The sequence below is a fragment of the Etheostoma spectabile genome, chromosome 13 (assembly GCF_008692095.1).
Source record: "Etheostoma spectabile isolate EspeVRDwgs_2016 chromosome 13, UIUC_Espe_1.0, whole genome shotgun sequence".
Lineage (NCBI taxonomy): Eukaryota > Metazoa > Chordata > Actinopteri > Perciformes > Percidae > Etheostoma > Etheostoma spectabile.
Window position 1 is genome coordinate 14,048,625 of NC_045745.1, and position 23,197 is coordinate 14,071,821.

The 23,197-nt window shown below is 39.9% G+C and overlaps 3 protein-coding genes and 1 long non-coding RNA gene across 11 annotated transcripts in view; 2 read left to right on the forward strand and 2 right to left on the reverse strand.

The window, feature by feature from the left end:
- The window catches only part of clip2 (CAP-GLY domain containing linker protein 2), a 55,080-nt gene extending 50,017 nt beyond the window's left edge, over window positions 1-5,063 (reverse strand). The window contains exons 1-2 of one of the 6 annotated variants that reach the window (XM_032533874.1): window positions 4,175-5,063; window positions 1,947-2,171 (exon numbers count right to left, since the gene is read on the reverse strand). In XM_032533874.1, the coding sequence (XP_032389765.1) occupies window positions 1,947-2,061 (115 nt within the window). In that variant the 5' untranslated portion in view covers window positions 2,062-2,171; window positions 4,175-5,063. The remainder of the gene's footprint in view (window positions 1-1,946; window positions 2,172-4,174) is intronic. The other 5 variants (XM_032533871.1, XM_032533873.1, XM_032533872.1 and 2 more) reach the window with 5 other exon arrangements.
- The window catches only part of LOC116700578 (uncharacterized), a 24,180-nt gene continuing 983 nt past the window's right edge, over window positions 1-23,197 (forward strand). Inside the window, exons 1-3 of the long non-coding RNA XR_004334686.1 lie at window positions 1-31; window positions 8,753-8,882; window positions 17,871-17,881. This is a non-coding gene — a long non-coding RNA (uncharacterized LOC116700578). The remainder of the gene's footprint in view (window positions 32-8,752; window positions 8,883-17,870; window positions 17,882-23,197) is intronic.
- Window positions 11,095-16,022, forward strand: cldn2 (claudin 2). Of its 3 annotated transcripts, none has more exons than XM_032533889.1 (3): window positions 11,095-11,349; window positions 12,912-13,000; window positions 14,836-16,022. In XM_032533889.1, the coding sequence occupies exon 3, from the start codon at window positions 14,844-14,846 to the stop codon at window positions 15,663-15,665; it is 822 nt and encodes a 273-aa protein (XP_032389780.1). In that variant the 5' UTR covers window positions 11,095-11,349; window positions 12,912-13,000; window positions 14,836-14,843; the 3' UTR covers window positions 15,666-16,022. The 3 variants fall into 3 exon arrangements, with proteins under 3 accessions (XP_032389780.1, XP_032389781.1, XP_032389779.1); XM_032533888.1 differs by having other exon boundaries at window positions 11,124-11,349; window positions 12,337-13,000; XM_032533890.1 differs by lacking the exon at window positions 12,912-13,000 and having other exon boundaries at window positions 11,119-11,349.
- Window positions 22,034-23,197, reverse strand: part of rbm41 (RNA binding motif protein 41) — a 7,429-nt gene continuing 6,265 nt past the window's right edge. The window contains exons 6-7 of the mRNA XM_032533886.1: window positions 22,417-22,564; window positions 22,034-22,181 (exon numbers count right to left, since the gene is read on the reverse strand). Coding sequence (XP_032389777.1) covers window positions 22,048-22,181; window positions 22,417-22,564 — 282 coding nt within the window. The 3' untranslated portion in view covers window positions 22,034-22,047. The remainder of the gene's footprint in view (window positions 22,182-22,416; window positions 22,565-23,197) is intronic.

Consider the following 23,197-nt stretch of genomic DNA (forward strand, 5'->3'; position numbering starts at 1 on the left):
AAGGTTTATTGTTTTCTGAAATTATTTAAATGTGTTGACAAAGGACATTTTTTGATGACCCGATTATATTTGTCTTATAATATGTCAGCAAGCAATGCAGCACCAAGGCAGTAGATGTTGATGAAAGCCTTTTACCCTTACACAGTTAACCATATGCAGTGCACCCATCCATATGATGCACATTGCACACATAATTTGGGTGATATGAATGAAAGATGATTGCAGAAGTGACAATGATCTGTGTTTTTGTTTATTATTTTTAAAGAAATGGCAGAGCAGATTCCGAAAACAAATCCAGAGTGGCATTTGTGTGGTACTGGTAAATTGAGGGAGCAAAAGCAGTATTGGCTCCAAATATTGGCTCAAGAAAATCGGCAGCCCGTATTGGTCTTCAGCTAAGGCACTAAAAAAAAAATCCATAGCGGTCAATTCCTATTCCTGTGTTGGAACAACTTACATAGCAACTTCTTCCCTCCCTCCCACGAAATTCCACAGTTAACATGAACCATGACACAATTGTAGCTACCCCGCTACACGCTGATGCTACTGAGAAACAAGCATACTATCAGCCAAAGAGGGCTGGCTATTCTTTTGTTGTGTTCACATAGTTCTGTTTCTGATCAATTACAGCTTCACTCCCAGCTTCCACATGTGCATGTAAAGCTGGTGGGATGGGACTGTCGTGTGAGCTAAAACCGGAGAGGATAAACAGTGTGGCTGCATTTAAGAGTGAGAACAGCTGTGATTACTTTTTGCAGGCAGGGGTTGTAATTTAGATGAGTGTTTTTCAGAGAGGTCTGTTTTCTGTCATTTCCGTGAGTAGTCAGTTAACAGTAGCTGTAATGTCCAAGTTGTAAAAGTCACATGTCCACATTTCACCTATTCATTTTGAGATTTCTGATAGGACAAGGCTAGTGATATTCTATATTTGTGTTATTGACAATAAATACTATTAAGAGACAAATACCTGTGCATTAGTTTGTCTCTCAATACTTGTTGAGAGATGTTGAGGCTGTTTTGAATAGTTTTTGGACAATAATGGAGCATATATAACAAGATATATAAAAACCTGGGTCCACATAAAATCAAATGCTGTTTTGGTGCTGTGGATCATAAAACATATTTCCCTAACTGTTCTGAAAAATGCTTCTTGCAATGGTATCCCTTGAATCCCTTGTTTTCTGATCCAGGCAGCCCACAAAAAAACTGAGTGGGTTTTCTTATTTCACAGTTTGTGGGTTGGTAAGCACTCCGGCTACTAAAATGTATGTGCACTTGCACTTACAAACAGCTTTTTTAATATGTCCCATTTAAAGCTTCAACAAGCTGTAGACACAAGTCTGATGTATTATCATCTTAAGTTAATATGCCACGCAACATGTTAGGAAACATGCTTATTTACACATCCAGTAGACAGAGCAACATTAGCATTTATTTGGAGTAGTGTTCCTGGCCACCGAATGTAAGTCACCCACCTAGTGGGGAGCTGTAAAGTCAGGTGATAATTCAGTGTGGGTTTGTTACATTTCTAACATTTAATCCATGTTTTAATATTTAAACAATGATTAGTGCAGCTTTAAAACCATTACACAAGAGAAAAACAGTATAGAACCGCAAAGTATGAAATTAACGATTGACACACATAACGGGCATTTTTCAAACACTAGCCAAGTTGGATGAAGTTTGAGTGTAAAGTATCTCTGGTTGAATATATAAATACATACATCTATATAAATATACATCATTTTAAATGGTGTGTGGCACCCAATCAAACTGCCGAAAGCTAAAAAGAAAAAAAAGGTTGCATTGGAGATCTTCCAGTAAATACGCTGGAATATTAAGCTTAAGAAAACACTTCCCAGCTTCTGTGTGCATTTAATTTAATGCAGCTGTGCTCTACTGAGTCATTAACACAAACAAATGGTCAGAAGAAGGAAGTTACTTACTGTCTTTAGGGACAAGAGGGCTGGAGGTTCCACCCGCTGAGGTCCTTCCCACTGGGCTGGAATGCTTGGGCCCCCGGCCAGGGATTTTCAGTCCACTGGACTTGAGCATATTCATTCTACAGAAGCAAGGAGACGGCCAGGACCTGAGAGCTCCTCCCTGGGTGACGAAGGCTTGTGGATCAGGCACTAGATGTGGGAGTGGTGGCTGTCGCTCTCCATGTTTAGCTGTTGAGATAAATATAGGAACAGTTAAGAAAAATGTACATAAGCACAAGTGCATGCATATGTTTTTGTATACCTTTATTTAGCCAGGTAAGTCAATTGAGAACATATTCTCGTTTGCAACGACGACATGTCCCATTCACACAGTTACACATTCATACCTGGAAGCTGCCCTGTCTGATCTGCAGGCCACTGAGCAGCTCCACTGGAGCGGATTGGGGTTAAAGGAATTGCTCAAAGGCAAAACAGTGGTGGTAATGAGGGAGGGACACCACATGGTCTTTTCACTTTCCCCACCCAGATTTGAACTGGCCAGTCTGGGGATTGAACCAACAACCTCTTGGTGACAAGCTCACTTCTTTAACCTTTAGGCTCCAGTGTCTTACCCAGCTGTCAAATATGTATGAATGGACCAGACTGTTGAAGTAGAACAACGCCCAACTGGTTTTCACAGGAACAGGAGTATATGAGATGGCAGGGAGCACAAAATGTGCAGCTTTTTGTACAGCAGAACAATAGAAAAAAAAAAGAGTGCCGTTCTTCTGACTTGTATTCTATTTGCTTTCCTTTTTTCTTGTGGAATTCTTGGTACTTCTTTCTTTTTAGGCTTTTCATGTCATTATATATATGTAGGCCATAAACCGTGACAAGGTGTTCCCAGTTAAAGGAAAATATTGGAAGCCACAGACAGAAGAAACACTGGACCTGTGGCGCGATTTTTGTTTGGTTTACAGTATGCAACTTATTTATATATTTGGTCTTCATCCTACTTTACACTCAAATATAATGACAAAAAGGAAACAAAGAATCATATTGGGATTTGTTTACATTTAGGAGTCTGAAATGCTTCAATATACCATGCTTAAGTGGCACCAAGAAGCTTCACTGGTAACAGTAACAGAAAAATATCCAAGCACTTTGGCCTTATTTCTGGGTACAAGTATGTTCACCTTTGTGTTGTTGGCTGGTCATTATGACAAACCTATGTATATGTAGAAATAAATTACATTCAAGCACTATTCCCAAATTGTAATACCACTACCACACTACTGCTGTAGTGTCCCTGAGCAAGGCAAGGAGCCCTCAGCTTGAGGATCTCATTCATGAACAACCTAACACTGTAGTGGCCCAGAAAACACTCACAGATCAAGAAGGTGACAGCTCAAGGCTGACAAGTTCAGTTGTTATTTGTTCTAGTTATACTTACCTCTGTCAATGTCTGTTTTTGACAGTTTTTATATAAGTTGTATCCAGGTTATTAAGTAAACACCTGGCAATCTAACAGTAACATTTCAAAGTAGCCTATTTGCAATAAGCCTACTAGTGTTGTGATAATCGTTACGTATGTCAGAGTAAATTCAGCATTAATAATAACACCTCATTGCTTCATACATTCGTTCATGGTGAACTTATCAATTTAATAATATGCCTGATAGTTAATGTAGGCCGGTGCCCAAGTGCAGCATTGTCTACGCGTCTTGGCCCAAAGGCCATTAAGAAGATATAATGTTATATAGCTACAATAAACAACAAACATCTGGTTGAGGTTTTAAACTGCACAGGGGGACAAACAAGCAGATTCCAGGCATAGCTAGTCAAATCCTACATAGGCATAGCCTAATATTTACACTCGGCTCATCCAGATGATAAAAAAAAATGCATTTTCATTGTTGAACAATAAATCCAATAAACATGTCGAGAATGATGGTGTTCCTAAATGAAGTCAAAAATAAGGCCCTTGAGTGCCGACTGCTAGGATTTTCACATGTCCGAGGCATTTCTACATATGGGCCTGAATTCATTTTCCAATCGACACCTGATTTGAGGGGAAACAGGATGAAAGCGTTGGGATGATAATGCGCACGTCAACAAAATGTAACACAACGCCAGTTTGATCCATTGTTGTAGCTACTGCGGCAACGTGGTCCAGACTGCCCTTCACTTAAACCCCGAGTTCCTCCCAGCAAAAATGACATAAAAGTACATCAATACAGGAAAATACTCACATTGCTATGCGAAATTGGAGCGTCCGAAAGGTGTCCGACAACCGGCCAACTTTCAATTTTCTTGCCAGAAGACAGGGATTAGTGGTTGCCACTCCCTGGGATGCAAATATGGATGCTGAGCAGAAACTGAAAGGGAGAGTCAGCGTGGATCAGTGGATGATGGCAACAACTGCACGGTGTCAGCAATAGACCGGTGATGGCTTAGCAGCTAGCCTGCCGGTTCATTTTTTCAGGAAGAAAGCTAAAGCAGCTACCAAAGAGCGAAGACAATCGACGTGTACCGCTGTTTACGTAGCCGAACACTGGCACACAGGTCTTGACGGTTCCCGAAACGAAACGCAGCATCAGCAACACTCAAAATCAACTTTTCTCTTGTCTGGCTCTGATTAAACAAGCTAACAGTCTCAGTCTGGTCTCCCGAATAATCAGCTATTTTTTTCCGGCCCGTTCTCACTCTTGTCGGTGTTCCCACAGTGATATGGATATGCTGGGTTAGCACAGCCTCCCTCTGACTCAACCCACCGGCTAGACTGAACAAAGGGGCTGGGAAGCAGAGCCTCCTGGGGGGAAGATGAGTGTAAACTACAGTCTAGCTCATCTCCGAGACGTTCTCCGTTTAAAAGGAGGGGGATTTTAATTGGCCCGTGTTTATCGGTTCAATATACATGACTCAAAACGCATGACTCAATGTCATTTCCAATCATTGGTACTACCTCTGTTGTTCGGCATCAATACAATCTACAAAATAACGTTTTCCGCCATAATATACCACATTTATGTCACGGCTACCAGTGTTCTTCATCCGCCTTTGACAATTTATCTTCGAATGAAAACATGTTGTGCCAGTAATTAAAATGAACATATTACACGAAATCAGTGCTGTTTGAAACATCCTACGTATGCCGAACTGAAAACTGGTTACTAACGTTTCATTATAAGATATTAATTCACAAAAAGTGCTCGTACATTCGTTAATAAGTAATGTAACATTAAATAGTGAAACTTCTAATGTAAGTTTGGTGTAGGGCTATCTTTGTGGTCGAGCACAAACTATACAGACAGTATACAGGCAGATTTGAGAAGATATCTGAAACATAATGAATGTATTGAAGAACGATAGAGCCAATTTAGCGGGTTACCCTCCATGTCAACACGTGAATCCATTTAAACGCGTGGGCGATTCATTCTCATACTTCTCTGTGTCTGTGGTGGGTGGGGTCAAAACCTTAATATGGATCCAGTCCATCACATCACCTTTTCCGGCTCATTTTAAAACGTTCGGATTGGTCAATGGAAATAAAAGTCCACACTGAGAAACACTGGGATTGGTCAGCTTGTCTTCTGGGAGTGCCCCTGCCCCAGTTTGACAGTACCGCGAAACAGAGACCTACTGCTGCACTGCATACAGTCCTTCATCTTCACTGTTTGATGTTATTCTTGGGTACTTTGCCTTAAAATATGCTTTGCACATTTGTTCTAGCTTTGTGCTCTCTAATATCTTTGACTTTATATTTTTGATATTTTATACTGTTATATTCTTATATTTTTTTGTCACTACACTAGACAGTCACTACACTTTATATCTTTGACTTTATATTTTTGATATTTTATACTGTTATATTTTATACTGTTATATTCTTATATTTTTTGTGTCAACACTGCAAAGGGATTGCTTTAATCTCGTTGCACAAGTACCGTGTACTTGTGTATAATGACAATAAAGGCATTCTATTCTATTCTATGTTGTTATTCATCTACTTATTTTAAGTAAAGGAACATTTCCACATTTTTTAGAACTATGGATTTGCTTTCTTGCTGAGAGTTAGATAAAAGATAGCTACTACTCTCTCCCTGGCAGTTGAAACTGAAGCTTTAGCCAACAGCCAGTTAGCTAAGCTTAGCTAGGATTTAGCAAATGGTACACACTTGAAACAGCTAGAATGGATCTCTCCAAATGGGACAAAATCCAGGTACCAGCACATATTAAGCTTATTAAACTACATTGTCTATGTTGTTTATTTAATTCGTACAAAAACCAAAGTGTAGGTCTATGAAGTGTTAAAGGTGAACCGGCAGATAATCAAACTATGCACTTCCCCTCAGCTCTATAGAGGAATTAAGCATTTTTCATCTCATTTGGTTCAGTCTCAATGCTCTTATAAAACCCATTTCCAGGAGGTTGTTATTTTCACCTGTATGCCTACATCCTCAGACACAATACCATGAATGCTAATGTTGCTCTATGTCTGCTATGGTATCGAGTACTAAACATTTAATAGTGTACAGTGAAGTACATTTACAGCTGGTACACTGCATTGTTGTGGTTATCAACAGAAACTTGGCACTTATTGCTGGTCATGTCCATAAAGTCTATTTGGTTGCCTGAGGAGGGAACACATAGATATATCTATGGAGGGAACACGTATCTATGGAGGGAACACGTAGACATATCTATGGCGGGAACACATAGATATATCTATGGCGGGAGCACATAGATCTATCTATGGAGGGAACACATAGATATATCTATGGAGGGAACACATAGATATATCTATGGAGGGAGCACATAGATATATCTATGGCGGGAACACATAGATATATCTATGGAGGGAACACATAGATATATCTATGGAGGGAGCACATAGATATATCTATGGCGGGAACACATAGATATATCTATGGAGGGAACACATAGATATATCTATGGAGGGAGCACATAGATATATCTATGGCGGGAACACATAGATATATCTATGGAGGGAACACATAGATATATCTATGGAGGGAGCACATAGATCTATCTATGGCGGGAACACATAGATATATCTATGGCGGGAACACATAGATCTATCTATGGAGGGAACACATAGATCTATCTATGGAGGGAACACATAGATATATCTATGGAGGGAGCACATAGATCTATCTATGGCGGGAACACATAGATATATCTATGGAGGGAGCACATAGATCTATCTATGCGGGAACACTAGATATACTATGGAGGGAGCACATAATTATCTATGGAGGCACATAGATCTATCTATGGAGGGAACACATAGATATATCTATGGAGGGAACACATAGATATATCTATGGCGGGAACACATAGATATATCTATGGAGGGAGCACATAGATCTATCTATGGCGGGAACACATAGATATATCTATGGAGGGAACACATAGATATATCTATGGAGGGAACACATAGATATATCTATGGCGGGAACACAGAGGCCTCATACATCCTCTCAGGTAGTGACAATAACAATTATATCCCACTCTCAAATGTAGAAGGGATGACTACAGTTGCAATCTTCGTACTTGGAAACAATACATTTCTGGACAAATAAAAGAACAAATTCGTAGGAAGGTCAATGCGAGTGAAGGAGCTTTTAAATCAAATGTCTGAAAGTTGTTACAAAACTCTCAAGCAGCTAATTGTTAAAATGTTGCAGTTTTTTCTATTGACCACCAGAGGTCTCTCCAGTTCTATATTGAGTCTACTTTGTGAGACTTACCAATGGACAGGATTTCTGTGAATGCACCATAGACTGTAAACGGTCTATGGTATGCACTGAACTACAGCAGAATGTGTGTTTTTGCACACCTGAAGTTAAGGACATTATAACTAACCCTCTCACTGTTGTCAAGGCAACAGCCACATATGGTGGTCACAGCCACCTGCTAACATCTGCGGGGGCCCGGCAAACTCTTATGGACTTACACCAACATTATTAACAACAACACTGAACCGGACTGAAACTTCATGGGAAACTTGCATGTCTTCCCTTTGCTGATCACTCTGTGTCTCACTTATTCCTCAAGAACACTGCACTCAATGAGGACATTCTCATATTTACAGTAAAAGACAGATTACAAGTCTTCTCTACCAGACTCAACGTCTCTGTCTTGTTTCCAACAACTCATGTCCCTCATTTCCTGCATCACACCTCAGAACACATCACTGAAACACTGTCACACATCCTCAATGGCTGCCATTCCTACAAAGGAATGTACACAGCATGTCGTGACAGAATAGTAGACCTCATAGTGAAAGACATATCAAACCATTTTCCACCCTCAGTAAGAATGTACAAATATTCCCAGGTAAAGTTATCCATGGTTCAGCACTGCAATTGTAGCCTTAGTAGTTTTTTACACCTGGTTACCATTACACCAGATGTTATTATCAATGAGGAGTCCAGGGAGGTGTACATTTTGGAGGTGGGCTGCAGCTCTGATCCCAGCAGTGAGGAGGTGTTCTATACCAACAGCTCCTAAACACCATCTCAGAGTTAGGCTATAGGTGCAGACTCCTTTTTTTCATATTTGGTAGCCTAAGTTACACACACACACACACACACACACACACACACACACACACACACACACACACGCACACACACACACACACACACACACACACACACAGAGGTTGGTAGTAAGAGGGCTGCAACAACTTGGGATGGCCAAAAAGAGGGCTAAACAGCTTGCAAAGTACTGTGCCATATCCACTATTGTTGGCAGCTGCCACATATGGCGGAGCCGTTGCTATGCGTATTGTGCTTTTTAAGTGATATTGTGAAGATCTGCTGCATGCCACTGGTCCAGGAATTTGCGTATGTATTGTACTGCATCTGTAACATTTGTGTCCCTGCACCATTTTTCTTCATGTGGACATAAATAAATGGTTAAAATGAGTGTGTGTGTGTGTGTGTTGGGATTTGTGACTCCAACGTGAGAGGAGTCCTGTATTATTTGTGTTACAAAATATTTTGACTCGAGATTGAAGTGCATAAAAATTGAAGTAATAAATTACTAAATATCTCAGAATAAAACACAGTCTTGTTGATCAATTGTGTTTATCTGGGCCTTTTAAGTCTTGTCCTGTTCTTTATCCCTCAGATACCACATTAAGGAAGTGCCTAAACCCACCACCCAACACCATGGGCAATTTTAAACTCCTTTTAGGGGGGCTCAATTCCCCCTAAATTTGATGGCAACATACCCCAAAAAATTATAATTAAAAACAAAACCTTTTTTTTTTCAAATAAATGTTAGTGCTTCAAGTTAGAGTTTGCCAATTTGTCTGTTAGTGACAGAGGACAAATAATTAAAGGTTCAAAGAAACAGGTTTTGATTTGATTCTGGTAGTCCATAAATGGACTTTCGTAGTTTTTTCCTTAGTTCAATATTTTACGTTCTCATTAGGGGCTGATATTGCCGCTGCCCAGCACTCTGCTTCACTCTGCTTCACTCTCTTCACATCATCACATTCAAATCAAACTGTACAGAAAGCAAAAAACTGCCTAATTATCACCATCTAGTGACAGGAGCCATAAACTACATCCTCCTCCTCAGAAAGCCTCAGAGCAGTTCATATTCATCCCTTTTAAACATGCTCACTCCTTTTCTTAAACATAATAAAACCTATTGGTTAGACTGTTTTCAGTTAATTTAAAGTGTTACATGCTTTTCTTTGAGGTTTTCGAGGGTATTTGACCTCTCTCAAATGCCTACTACAACAGTAATAAAGGATTTTTTTACTTCCCAGAAAATGAAAACTTTGATGACTAATGTGTCAAACTTACAGCCCCACTGGTGGCCTCTGTTTAGTACATTTACCAAAAGTATGTGGAAGCTCCTGCCAACAGACGTTAGTGGAGTTTTGGTCTGAGGGCTGTTGTTCATGGTTTAGTCATGGGCGAGTACCTTTAGTTCTTAGGAAGGGGAATCCTATTATAAGTAAGTAAGATAGTTTAAATTATAAAATTAAGTGTCTTGTTACAATTAAATAGATCGTAGCACATAAACAGAATACCAGACACTCAGGGCAGAACAGAAACCAGTGCTTAGGAAGGTAGGCCTGTAGGTCCTACAGTCAGGGTTAAATTTTTCATGCATGTGAAAAGATCATTTCAGTCTAGATTTCCAGGTATTTTCTATTCTCTTACTCTATTGTGTTTTTGTAATAATTTTTTTAGAGATTTTATTGTCATTGTTTTTACTGCACATTGTACTGTGTATTATTGTGTATGTGACAAATACATTTCAATTTGAATTGAATATGAATTGTTTATGGTGCTGGAGCTTGGAATTAAAATGCTTTGCTGCCAGTGGAGTGCTTATTAATCTTGGAGATAGTGAGATAGCCTGCATTCTGTGTGTATGTAGGGGAATGGAAGGACCCATTCATCTTATTTATCAGCGTTGAAGATGGACCAGGCCAGCACTTTATTTGAAGGGCCAGAAACAAGATGAAGTAATGATAACAACACTACAATCTTTCAGAATAGGCTGTATGTACACTGCTGTGACTGGTCAGTAGTTTTTAAGAAGACGTGAACATCATTAATAAATCAGAAATCATGATGATTCAAAAACCTTAATTGATGCATTCATTAATTAATTGTTCCTGCGTAATTGTTGTACATTACTGATAGTACTACATGAATGAATCCATGATTATTCATGTACTATTATCATAAATTGTTCCCGAAAATCCCTGCAGCCAGGTTCCAGAATCTTGTAGTAAGCCTTCCCAGAAGAGTTGAGGCTGTTAAAGCACAAGATCAATGCTCAGTGGCTTTGGAATGACATTTTTAACCATGAAATAGGGGTGTAATGTCCAGATGTTTGCATATTTCTGGCCATATCGTGCATGTTGATGACTAGTTTACAAAGTTACACCACCAAAAGTGTGTCTGAATGAATGGTTGTGATGTTAAAATTAACATTACGCACCATTATATTCTATGTTCCTGTGGTCCATCCAGAGTGACTGACCACCAGCCAATCACAACAATATGACAAATGGTCACAGGCCGACCTGAGCTGTCTCATTAGTATGCAGTGTGTCCAGATAATGCCCCTCTGTGATTTATAATAATGGCTCAGTGTTTCTGAGTGTGTGGACGTTGCCCTCTCATTCTGCTTCGTAGGGGAAGTGACTGGATTATGTGTTAATCCCATTATGATGCTGCTGCAATGTGAGGGCCGGTTGGAGGGATTAGAAACTAAAGGCTCGAGCTTCAGGACAGGATCAGCAGCAAACTGGGGGACTGTAGCTCCTAACATCGATAAAGATACTAATGGCACATGTAAACAGTTTAGATGACACTGCCACTGACCGAACAAGTAAAGGGCATATTCATGAAGATACACTGACATGGTATGTATTATTTGTTGTTATGCGTTGCTGTTTTTGTAGCTCTCAGTATTAGCAGTCAAATGGACAACCCGGCAAACAGTTGATGGATGATGACATACAGCAGGCAGCCAAGTTTGGTGTCAGCTTAAATGAGCAGTAAATTCAAAATATGTCATGGCAGGTTTTTGTATGGAGTCCGGAAAGTGCCACCAAAATAATTGTAGAAATGTATGGTGTTACATTAGAATTAATAATGGTAAAAAAAAAACTGGTACATTTAAAGGATACATCATTATTACACATTACATAAAAATAAATCAGTGAGTAATTCCTGAAGAACACCCTGCTGAATATTGGTTTACAGTGCCAAAAATGTATTGTTGAGTCATTGGAAATGGATTTTTTTTAAATCCTCTTATGGTTAGGGTTCACTCTATCATTTGAAATAGAACAACAATGAGTGAATGGACAGATGAATATGGACTGATCATGAACAAAGTCATGAATTCGCAGACTGAGCGAACAAAGGAATAAGAGAGAAGGAAGCAATATAGGAAGCAAATAAGGAAGGAAGAAGCTATAACGGGAACATGAAATGAAAATTTAAAGTAAGGCCCAGACTAACACATTGTTTACGTTTAGCCTTTCTTGACCATCACGTGTCACACAGAGGGAAATACCACTTTTAAGAACGCCCCTAAAAGGTGCAAAATGAAACAAAAAACTAAATAAATTATTTAAAAAGTGTTGTAATCACTCCTCATTTTTCTTGCTTCCGGCAAGTTTATTCCATAGCTGATTTTAATTAAAAATACAAAAAAACATTCACCAGCAATTTGGTGGCTTAGACTGAACGGAGGCTCTTTCCCCGTAACATGAAAGGATAACTGTCTCTTTTTTTCAGCTCTTTTCATTAAAGTAATATGACACTTAAATCTTTTGCTGAATAAAACATTTTCACCCAACTACACAGAGAACTAATATCCTGAAATAGTCATACTCTTAAAGGGGTCTACTGAACGTTTAATGTTTGGAGCGAGCTGCTGCCGACAGTGTACCACCTGTTTTGACTGATGAGAGAATGATTAACCTGGCTGGCAATGAGGATGCATGTGTGTGTGTCCCCCTGTCAGTGAGTGTATACGTGACAGTAGGTGAAGGTCTGGATGAGGGACAGAGATCACAGACTTTAACAAACACGTGGCAGTGACAGAGAGACAATGTGCCGGAGTGCAGACAGTACCTGTGCCTATTGTCCTGCATTATTGGTGTTTTAAGTGGAAAGTGTTTCGCAACAAAGACAGTATATCGAACTCAAAGGATTGTATTTCATCTTCAAGAGCCCAAAAAGTGATTTTTGGCTCCCTTGGTCCAATGCAGCCGGCGGAGTAAGTGCTTATTAAAAGTACAGCAGCGCCACAATAGCTGTGACTATGTCAAGGTTTGAGGAAGCAGTCAGAGTCTGATACAGCAAGTAGAAGCAGGAGTAGGTTCAACAGAAAAATCCAGAGGTGAATACAATCTGCACCAGGCTGCGGGCTCCACTGTGTCTTCATCCTTTATCTCCTCATCTTCTGCTCCAGCTGCAACTTCAGCTCCTGCAGCAAACCAACATAATCAAATCCTCAACTAGTCCAGCGTCTGGCTCTTCCATAATCTGCAGCAGTCTCAGGTAATGCATGGAAGTGGACTGCATGTTTGTGTGTGTGGTACATATTACTGTAATTTAAGGTGATAAGATGTTTTGATCGTATAAAGGTACAAGCAGTGGACACAAGGGTTTTACATTTGAATGGATACAGTTGCACCATAAGAAATATGGACGTATTAGTCAGCATTTAAATGATATCTGGCAATCAGCACTCGAGTTTGCAAATCAACATGAGACTACTAGCGGAGTTTCAAAAGAGCCAAATCATTGGCTGCTGCTTAACTGGTCAAAAACAGTGCATAATTTGGGGAACAACCTGAACACAACATTGCAATCTTTCACCAAACACAACTTGCACCAATTAGGAACAAATTGAAGGTAACCGATAAGTTATATGGCAAACATAATACAGCATCTATACTGTACATACATGCTGTTCAGTAACATTGTTCATAAGGTCTTGATGTTTAGATGCTTTTTGTTTCCTTGGTTTGTCCACTCTATGTTCTTCATAAGATGTATGTGGTTTGACTTGAAAGGTGTTAGTCGCATCACTGTTTGTTGGGGTTGTTTTAGCTTAATGTTAACTCAATCTGCCAGCTGGCTGGACTTCGCCATAGAGAACGAGACAGTTTCCCAGACACAGGTAATGCCACCTTAATGTTATTATCTTACAGACTGTAATTACGAGCAGTCAAGTAAAGACCTTTTACGTCAGCCTCCTAGTTGTAAATAGTAATTTGGGGTGCGAGATAACAGAAATGTCTGACAGCTGCAATATTGCTCTCTTGGTGAAAGGAATTACAGAAATATCAACAAACAATTTACAAAATGGCTGAAAAACATCTTTGCTGGCAGTTACACCTTAATAAAACTGTATATCAATACTAATACAGTCTAAAAAAGGAGCTACAGTACCTGTTACACTGTGTGTATGTGATATCACTTGTTAACAAACTGCTAGTTATAGGTAAAATGTACTAAAAGTAAAGTCACTGTGTGCTAATAACTGTATTGGTTTGTTGAACCAATGAAACCACTTGACCTAAATATCCTCTCCACTTAGACAGTGTTTCTGTTATGTTTATGTCCCCTAAAATGTCAGACCCTTACAATACTGACTTCTGAATCTGAGATTGAAATTTGCGTCAGCTAGATTTGGTACGTTACAGATTCAAAAGCCAATCCCTGTCTACTATGCAAAAGCCGGAAATTAACTCTCTAGCGCAGAGGACTGTCAGTCCAGGGGGCGGAAACACACTGTCACTGGAGCTGTCATCCATTGCCACAAGCTAACAAGCTAGCAAACAACATGAACAAATAAGTAATGCTAACTAGACTTACCATTTTGATACGTCAACGTTTGGTGCACAACAGACCTCCTCATTTGAGTCTGATTCTGACTGTGGCTCAAACTTGTATGGCCGAATCTCTCCAATGTTTCTAGCCATCTTAATCCGCACCGCTCTTTCTCTGTTCAACCTGACTGGCGGTGGAGGGCAAGGCAAGGCGAGTGAGGCCAGATACAGAATTCATCAGAAAAGGCTATAAGGGAGAAAAATATGTTAAACTAAATAGTATTTTACATCCTTGAAGACATGTCTGGAGTGGGAGAAGGTGTGTGACGGAAGGGTTTTCTGTTCTGCAGACAGTGTGTGAATGCAGCATAAACTCCAGCATGGAGGACCATACCATATTATCGAAATAGAATGAATCAATGATCTCATAAATGAAATGGCTGAAATAATTGAGAATACAAAAGAGGAAAACGTTAGTTAGCAAGCTCACTACTGTAGTTTCTGGGTCAGTTTATTCATCTCTTCTCTGTGTTTGCTTTTGGGTCTCTTCCATCACAGCTGTTGCCATGGCATCAGCAGCTCTGGAGCTGATGGGCTTCTTCCTGGGCCTGCTGGGGCTGCTGGGCACCATGGTCGCCACAGTGCTACCATACTGGCAGATTTCTGCCCACATCGGCTCCAACATTGTCACGGCTGTGGGCAACATGAGGGGCCTGTGGATGGAGTGCGTCTACCAGAGCACAGGGGCCTTTCAGTGCGAGACCTACAACTCCATGCTGTCCCTGCCCTCCAACCTGCAGGCCTCTCGCGCCCTCATGATCATCTCCATTGTGCTATCTATACTCGCTATTGCCATGGCGGCCCTGGGGATGCAGTGCACTCTCTGTTTGGAGGGTGCAGGTACAGTTAAGAGTCGTGTGGCAGGTGCCAGCGGGTGCTTGTTCCTTGCTTCCGGCTTCTTTTCACTCATTCCGGTGGCATGGACCACACACGAGGTGGTCCAGACCTTCTACCAACCCAACTTGCCTTCCAGTATGAAGTTTGAGCTGGGGGAGTGTCTCTTTATTGGTCTGGCCTCTGCGCTTATCTCCATGCTTGGAGGGGGGATGCTGTCTGTGTCATGCTGTGAGGAGCATAATGGCGGCCGTGGGAGACGGCACGGCGGAGGGTATCCATACCCGGCAGGAGGCGGCGTGCCGGGCACAGGGTTACGGACTACCTCACAGACCTACCACAACCCCACCCTGCAGGTGGGCGGCATCAACACGGCCAACAGGGGGCAGACGCTGGTCCGCGGTACCAGTCACAGCTCCCAGTCGAGTGCACAAGGAATCCAGGGAGCCCAGAAGTCCACTGCGGCAGGATATGACATCACAGGATACGTCTGAGGTTACTGTAACTTCATCACACCGTTAAATATGGTCCTCTGACAACTTACCTTCAATTACATGTATTTATGTAATGTATATAATCGAATGTTTTCACTATGTCTGCTCGACGGAGCAAGAATCTTGCTTGTTCAAAAGTTAGTTAACAACACATTTAAGAGTCCTTCCGCTCATATTATTCCCATTTTAAAATGTGTTTTATCAAAACCTTGGTACCTAATGGTTTGGCTTTTGACGAATTGGATTGGGGGGACACAGTTCTACACTTTTACATATCACAAATATTATATACAGAGCCAACAGATACATTGATTGTTTGTGTGAAATAACAAGGCAGAGGTACTTTGTAAAATTGAATGGGTTATGGAAACATAAATACATTGATTTGGTCTCTTAGACTCTTTGAACATAAAAGGTCTCCCTCGAAAAAGAGATTTTAATCTCAAGGGACTTCCTGGTTAAATGAAGGTTAAATAAAATAAAAATAAACATGTTAGTAATATCCAGGGAACATTTTGACTTTCGCTTGATTTTTGGTGACTACTATTTGGACAGTTCAATGTTGATAACTATTTGCTGCATGTGTTTATATGTTCACCACTGTTTTCAATGTAAAACCTGAACCCAACCCTTATATTTATATACACTTCTCGCAGTACTGTATCATCTACAGCTCAAACATGTTATTGACACATTACAATCCATTCATTGTTAATTAGTTACAGGACACTGGACGTCTTACTAAATCAAAATGTAATTGTCTTTACAATTCAGAAAGAAATGTTTTTAATGCTGTTTTCATATTAATAAATATTGTGCCTTATCACTTATAATGTAAAAATGTCATGTGTATTTGGTCTGACATTCAGTTTGGTCTTAGCAAGCTGAAATAAGAAAAATGTTGGCTGGGTGTTGGCAGGATTTTCCTCAGCGGTGGGGGCAAGCCTGCTCTTGGCACATCTTGGAGGTATGTTTCTACATATTGTCAGTAGTATGAAATTCACTTGTTTCATTTCTTTGTTACCAGTCTGAGGGTCAATGCACCTGCTTCCTGAGTCATGATGCAAAATGTGTTTCATGACGTGGATACATTGGATAATTCTTTGTCAGAGGGACAAACAAGATGAAGCCAGGTATAGGTCTCAGTTGCATGTTCATGATGGCTGATCATGTTTCCTGCTGATTATCAGCGATGGATTTACAGAACATAAAACAACTTTTTTTCAAGTGATTCAAAAAAAATCCACATCAACACCATTTTATGTACTGTTTTGGTCCGAATATAAGACAACCCTGATTATAAGACGACCCACACTTTTGTAAGTTTTTTTTGTAACACTTTTTCATAAAGAAAATGATTTTATTTAAAAACAATTTAATAAAAACACATTGAATAAAACAAGGTAGGCTGTTGTTTTTAACATCCTTTACATCAACTATTTAAAACATTTCCAAGGCCTTCAGTTGAACGTCTGCTCTGGTAACGGGCATCCCATTCCTGTCACGACTCCCACCTTCTCCTGTCAATCTCTTAGACCGCGGTAAGATTTTCTTTGGCTGTTGTAACCCTAAAATCTCCATGACAACGTCTCGTTGTACTTCGGTTCTTCTTCCAACTTCCAGGCTTATTGTAGCTGGACATATACAATTTTGATGCATCAAAAAATATGAAAGTGGATCTTTTCATTGATCCCCTATGGGGAAATTACAATTTATACTCTGTGTCTACACTTGGTTAGTTTACACACGCTCAGGATCTGTACATGCACTAATGGAGAGACGTCAGAGTGAGCGGGCTGCCAGCCGAACCAGCGCCCTGAGCGGGTATGGTGCCTTGCTCAACAGCACCTGGCAGTGCCCAGGAGGTGAAGTGGCATCTCTCCAGCCACCAATCCACACTCTGTACTTTTGGTCCATACGGGGACTTGAACCAGTGACCCTCCGGTTCCCAACCCAACTCCCTACGGAATGAGCTACTGCCACCTCAGCTGACTTCATTCTAGGATGAGACGTCCCAGATGACGTCCTAATTACGTTCTGCAACTTGAACAGCTGAAAGTCTGGACCCCGACTATTTTTGACGACCCCACTTTTTCAGACTTTATTTCTTGGAAAAAAACCTTCTCAAATTCGGACCAGTAAGGTATAGGGTAAAATAGACAGCTGCCTTAAAAAGAGAGCCCCACAATTAAGAATAGAACAGAGATTCTAGGCGTGTTTCTGCACCACTTGCAGGTTATGAGTTTGTTGTGCATTCACACTAAAAACATGACAAGATGTGTTTTTAGAGTGAAATCGACAAGTACTAATTGTCTCAAAATGCAATATAGAAAAGCAACAGAAACGCTGCTCACAAACAGTTAGATAAATTGCAGATGTTGAGATAGCTACAGGAATATCAGCCATGTAGGTTTATATTATAAATAAGTATTGCTCTTAGTATCTTGAAAACACAACTTCAAAGTATGTACATAGCCTACAATAACTGGTGCACAAAGGCTCTTTTATAGAGCAGCTGGTAATAATTAAAGAGTGTTGTTGATAGAGATGAAATTCTGATAGTGTTTTACAGTCTAGAATGGAGAAAAGATCACAGCCCTGAACTGAAGGCAAACAGAAGGTCGACACAAACAAACCAAAACAAACATAGCCACTAGTTTAGCCCGATCGATATGCAGCTCCTGTTTGACTCACCGGTGGGCCGTGAGATTGGTTGCTTGAAAGGCTGTTGATGATTTCTATTTCAACTAGCTATCTGTGGCACAGGTCTTGGGTCTGTGCTAACCTTTTATTGGTTCTGAGGGGACTTGTCAATGGTCTATTAAATGAGCAGTAGAACATGCATCGTCTTCAGGCTCCATCATGTCAGAGTTCGGCATTGAAAGACTGCACATAAAACTGTATTTACATTAATTTAGGAGAGACATGTTTGCAGATGTGCAAATGTGGTTTATTGTACAGCTCAATAAAATATACAAAGTCTAAGATGGAATGTAGACACCTGTGGTGGCGACAAAGGAGCCCGCAGACCAGACCAAAGGAAGCTCCGGACCGGTCAGCTGGAGTAGATGGAGATGGAAGGAGAGGTGGAGGGTTGCCCTCTTTGCCTGCAACGACAGCTGAATAGCACAGGGAGAAACAGATATTTTAAAGCAGGGTTGTGACTCTGTGATTGGCCCGTGCAATTTGTGTACGATTCTGATTGGTTAAGCAGGAAGGTGATCGCCTCAATCAGCTGATTCCATTTAGTAAGAGAGCATTGATTAAAGTAGGTCGTCCTGAAATAATTTACACCAAGCTATATTTAAATCAGGAGAGACTAGTTGCATATATGCGACAGTTATATACAGCAAAAAAGCACATTTTTTAGGATAACAGCTGAATTGATTTACGAGCGCACTGATTAAAACTTAGGTCTTCCTGAAAGAATTTACGCTGAGCTACATTAGATGTGGTTTTTATGTGCATTGCTGTCACAGAATAACAACAACATATGAGAGTAGCCTAAGGTTACTTTTCTTTCATACACAAATAGAGGTTTTGAATGTAGGGTACCAATTAACTTGAAGTATGATTTCATCTTGTGATTTCCCCAAGTGAAAAAATGCAATGCAGTCAGTGTGAGCTTATGATAAATTAGAGGCACTGCATTTACTTAATTACTGTTGGGCCTCTTGAAGTCTGCGTACATAGTGTTCTTCTCAGTGAACAAGCCTACTGTGAGGTGATAGGTAAGGGTGCAGTTCCTTAGACTTCAATTCAAACATAAAATCCTGCAGAACACGATCCCCGGTGGTCAAACCCAAAAGGCAACTGGAATCCTGCCAAGAACTGATCTGGTTCAACCAACACACACACATTTGACCGAGAGAACGTTAGAGATAAGTGGACTGAACACACACACGCACGCACGGACGAATGCACGCACGCACGCACGCACGCACGCACGCACGCACACACACAGCCTGTAGGAAAGACAATCCCCAAAAGCATACTGTAGATGATCCTGAGCACCTTGTGTCACAGATACGGTCTGTGAAACCAAGGTTTAGACAAATAACGTAAACACCAAAGACAACTCTGCCATTGGTTGTTACTATCATATTAGGTTGTGTATACCCGTTTTCATCAATTGTCGTGTGTAAATAAGCAATGGTTCTTTGATATCTGAGGTTTTCAAGAAATATGAAACACAAAATTGCAAAACAAATCATATTAGGCTGTTAGAAAAAGTCAACATGACCTAAATCTCATTTTCTGCAGTACTGTGTCAAAACGAATACAACCAAGAGTTTCTATTTCAATAAAGAATAGATAGATAGATAGATAGATAGATAGATAGATATTTATTGATCCCAATAAAATGAGAAATTACAGTGTTGCAGCAGCAAAATCAGTCACACAGCACATAATATAAATACTAGGATACAATATACATACATACAATAAACATGGAATAGTAATAGGATAAAATAGAAGAACAAATATTTGAATATATACAAGATGAGAATACAAAAATGGGCAACTGCTTAAATAGTATGATAAAAACCAAATGTGCAGGTTGCACTTAGTGACGTCATGTTAAAAAGTTGTATTGCCTGTGGTAGGAATGATTTCCTGCAGCGGTCTGTTTGGCATCAAAGCTGTCGGAGCCCCTTAGAGAAGGTGCTCCTTAGTTGGACTTTAGATTTTAGTTTCCTTTTAGTTTCCTCAAAAACAAGACCAGTTTGGTCTTTGAGTTAAACTTTTGACATCAACATTTCAACACAGGAGAGAGTGCATACAAGCTTAGATTTCTTTTCTCCTGACAACACAGCGCTCAGTGCGGCAGTACATCAATGATATCAGTGTGAGGCTAGGAAAGGAGATAATAAGAAGAGACTGTAGGGATTATGTGTGTTCTGTCTTTTAAACAAACTAACCTCTATGGATGCAGCTTTTTGGCCATTACTCACGGAATGGCTCTATCTAGTGTCCAAAAGAAGAATAACATTGAGTTTAAACAGGGGTCACCTACATAGCATTTCAGTCGACCTTCATGTTTCACTGCAGTTGGATTGGTTAATATGTACAGTAGACTGATTGTAAGTTAGTGTGTATCAGCCCAAATGTCTTGTTTGAAGTGTTTGTATATATTTATAGAATAGTAAGTTAAATCTAACAACATTCATTTATGACATCACACGCTAGAAGTACTTTCCTTTGACTGAACAAGTAGATGTCTGGATTCATTCCTGTCAGAGGGTTTAGTGTCTGTCTAAACTGCTTTGTCAGTCAACTTTAGAGTGAAAAGCTTTGTCAGATCTCTTAAAAGGAAGTTTTTCCTCGCCACTGTCGCACTGTTGCTTGCTCTGGAGGAAACTAGAACTGTTGGGTCCTTGTAAATTCCGGAGTGTGGTCTATCTGTAAAGTGTCTTGAGATAATTCTTGTTATGAATTGATACTATAAATAAAATTGAATTGAATTGAATCTCACAAATGTTGGAGACAAAGTGGTACAAATCTGGCCTCATTTTAGACATAATTATTAAAATATTTTAATTAAAGTAATTACAAGAAAAAACATGTTTTGCCTTTTTATTTTGATATACGATTATTATTAGTTGGTACAATTCATACAGAATCTCCTTTTAAATTACAAATATTTACTGGGAATAATATGTCTCTAAGGTCTGAGGCTTATAACTACATACAGGTTACAATAAATGCCATTCATTCAATCATAACTGGGATTATAGGCCAAATTCAACCATAGAGCAAACTGTATTGAAGTTAAGAGGGGGCATTGTTGTGAAATTGTTTAATATGTAGGTATAGCATGTCTGTTAACACTTTACTTTAGGAATCTACATAAGAGTGACATGACACAGAACACATGAACTCTAACACTAACTTGTCAAGACAAAACCGAATGACACTTACTAAAAGACGCGTTGTCATACGATTATTAATGGTTTATGTTTTTTGACAGTGTCATGTCACTCTTATGTAGATACCTTCAAGCAAAGTGTAACTGCATGTCCCATGAAGTGATTTGTATTAATGCACTTTTTCCACCAACTTGTTTATCCACTTTTGTTTTGTCTCCATTAGTTTTTTTGATATAATTTGTGATATGTAATTTTTAAGCCTTCTTGCTTACATTGTGATAAATACATTAACGGAATGATGAAAAGGTTGACAAAAGGTACTGAAACTCTCATGACAAACTGCAGTTTGATGCAAAACAGACATTTATTAAAATGCAAAGATGACCACTTAATTTATCTAGAAAAAAAACAATATACATATACACAATATGTACAATCCCCTCCATCTCAGCCTGTTATTCACAGCTCTTGAGTACCAGAGTTGTTGTCAAGAATACATTTTTTTTTTAATGTTATTTTGTCTCCTTCTGTTTCTCCTTCTGTTTCTCTTCTTCCTGTCGCTCACGGCCAAACTCAACCACCAAAGGTTTCCCTAGCAACCGGTATCCATGGACCAACTGCAAGGCTTTCTTGGCTGTTTCAGCATCTGCCAAGAGAAAACAAATACAGCTACCAACAGAGCTAATGTGTAACGTATAAAGGAAAGTACACAGCTCAGTGTATTTGTGGTTGGTCAATGTGTTGGTCACTTTGGCCCAGAGCGAAATGGATTGTTGTCAATTCTGGTTAAAAAGAAAACATCATGAACCAACCATGCCCAGGTTACAGAGGCAGCACGCTGCACCACATCCACCACCTTTATGTGAGAAACGTTTGCTCACCTGGCAGAGTGAGGAAGGCCTGACCTTTCATCCTTCCAGTCAGCAGGCGGTAAAGTACTGGCGGCCCGTTCTCCTGTTCGAACCTGGAGAAGAGCGCCACCAGCTGGGCCACTGAGGCGTGTGCACTCAAGTTCTTTACACACAAGACCTACATTGAGACGCACATAAACAAAAATCACCAATTGTTTTCGTTTTTCTCTCTACTGACAGCACTCCAAATTTCCAAACAACAGAGCCACGTGTTGCAATCGACCGGAATTCTCCTTTAAGTGGATTGAAACAGTCTTTGCTTGCTGTAATCATCTCTCCTACTCATACTGGCTGCCAAGAGATCCATTCCACAGCTCTCCTTCCGTGCAAAAACATTCTATATTTCTCCAAAAGGTAATGTAAGGCTTCAGCAGTTTGAATAAGACAAATCAAGTGGATATATTCCAAAGTTAGCGTTTTTAGCACAACATTCTCTTTGTTTGTGTACCCTAGGACAGGGTTTTATTATTATTATTTATGTTTATTTCCTTGTTGAGCTGTATAGGAGGGACACCAACCCAATGAGTGGATTTTGTACTAAAAATACTTTAGAGGATAGTCACTTATTTTTAAGTTAGAGTGCTAAAGTGTCATATTAGCCTCAGGTTAGTCTATTAGGATGTTTCACTTTGGGGATTGCTCCGGTGTCGCAGGAAATTCTGCCGGATGTATGTCCGTTACCGTCCTCTTTCTTTGTTTTGGAATTTTAAACTGTAGTTGATTTAGATCTCTGCAGAGTAAATCCAGACAG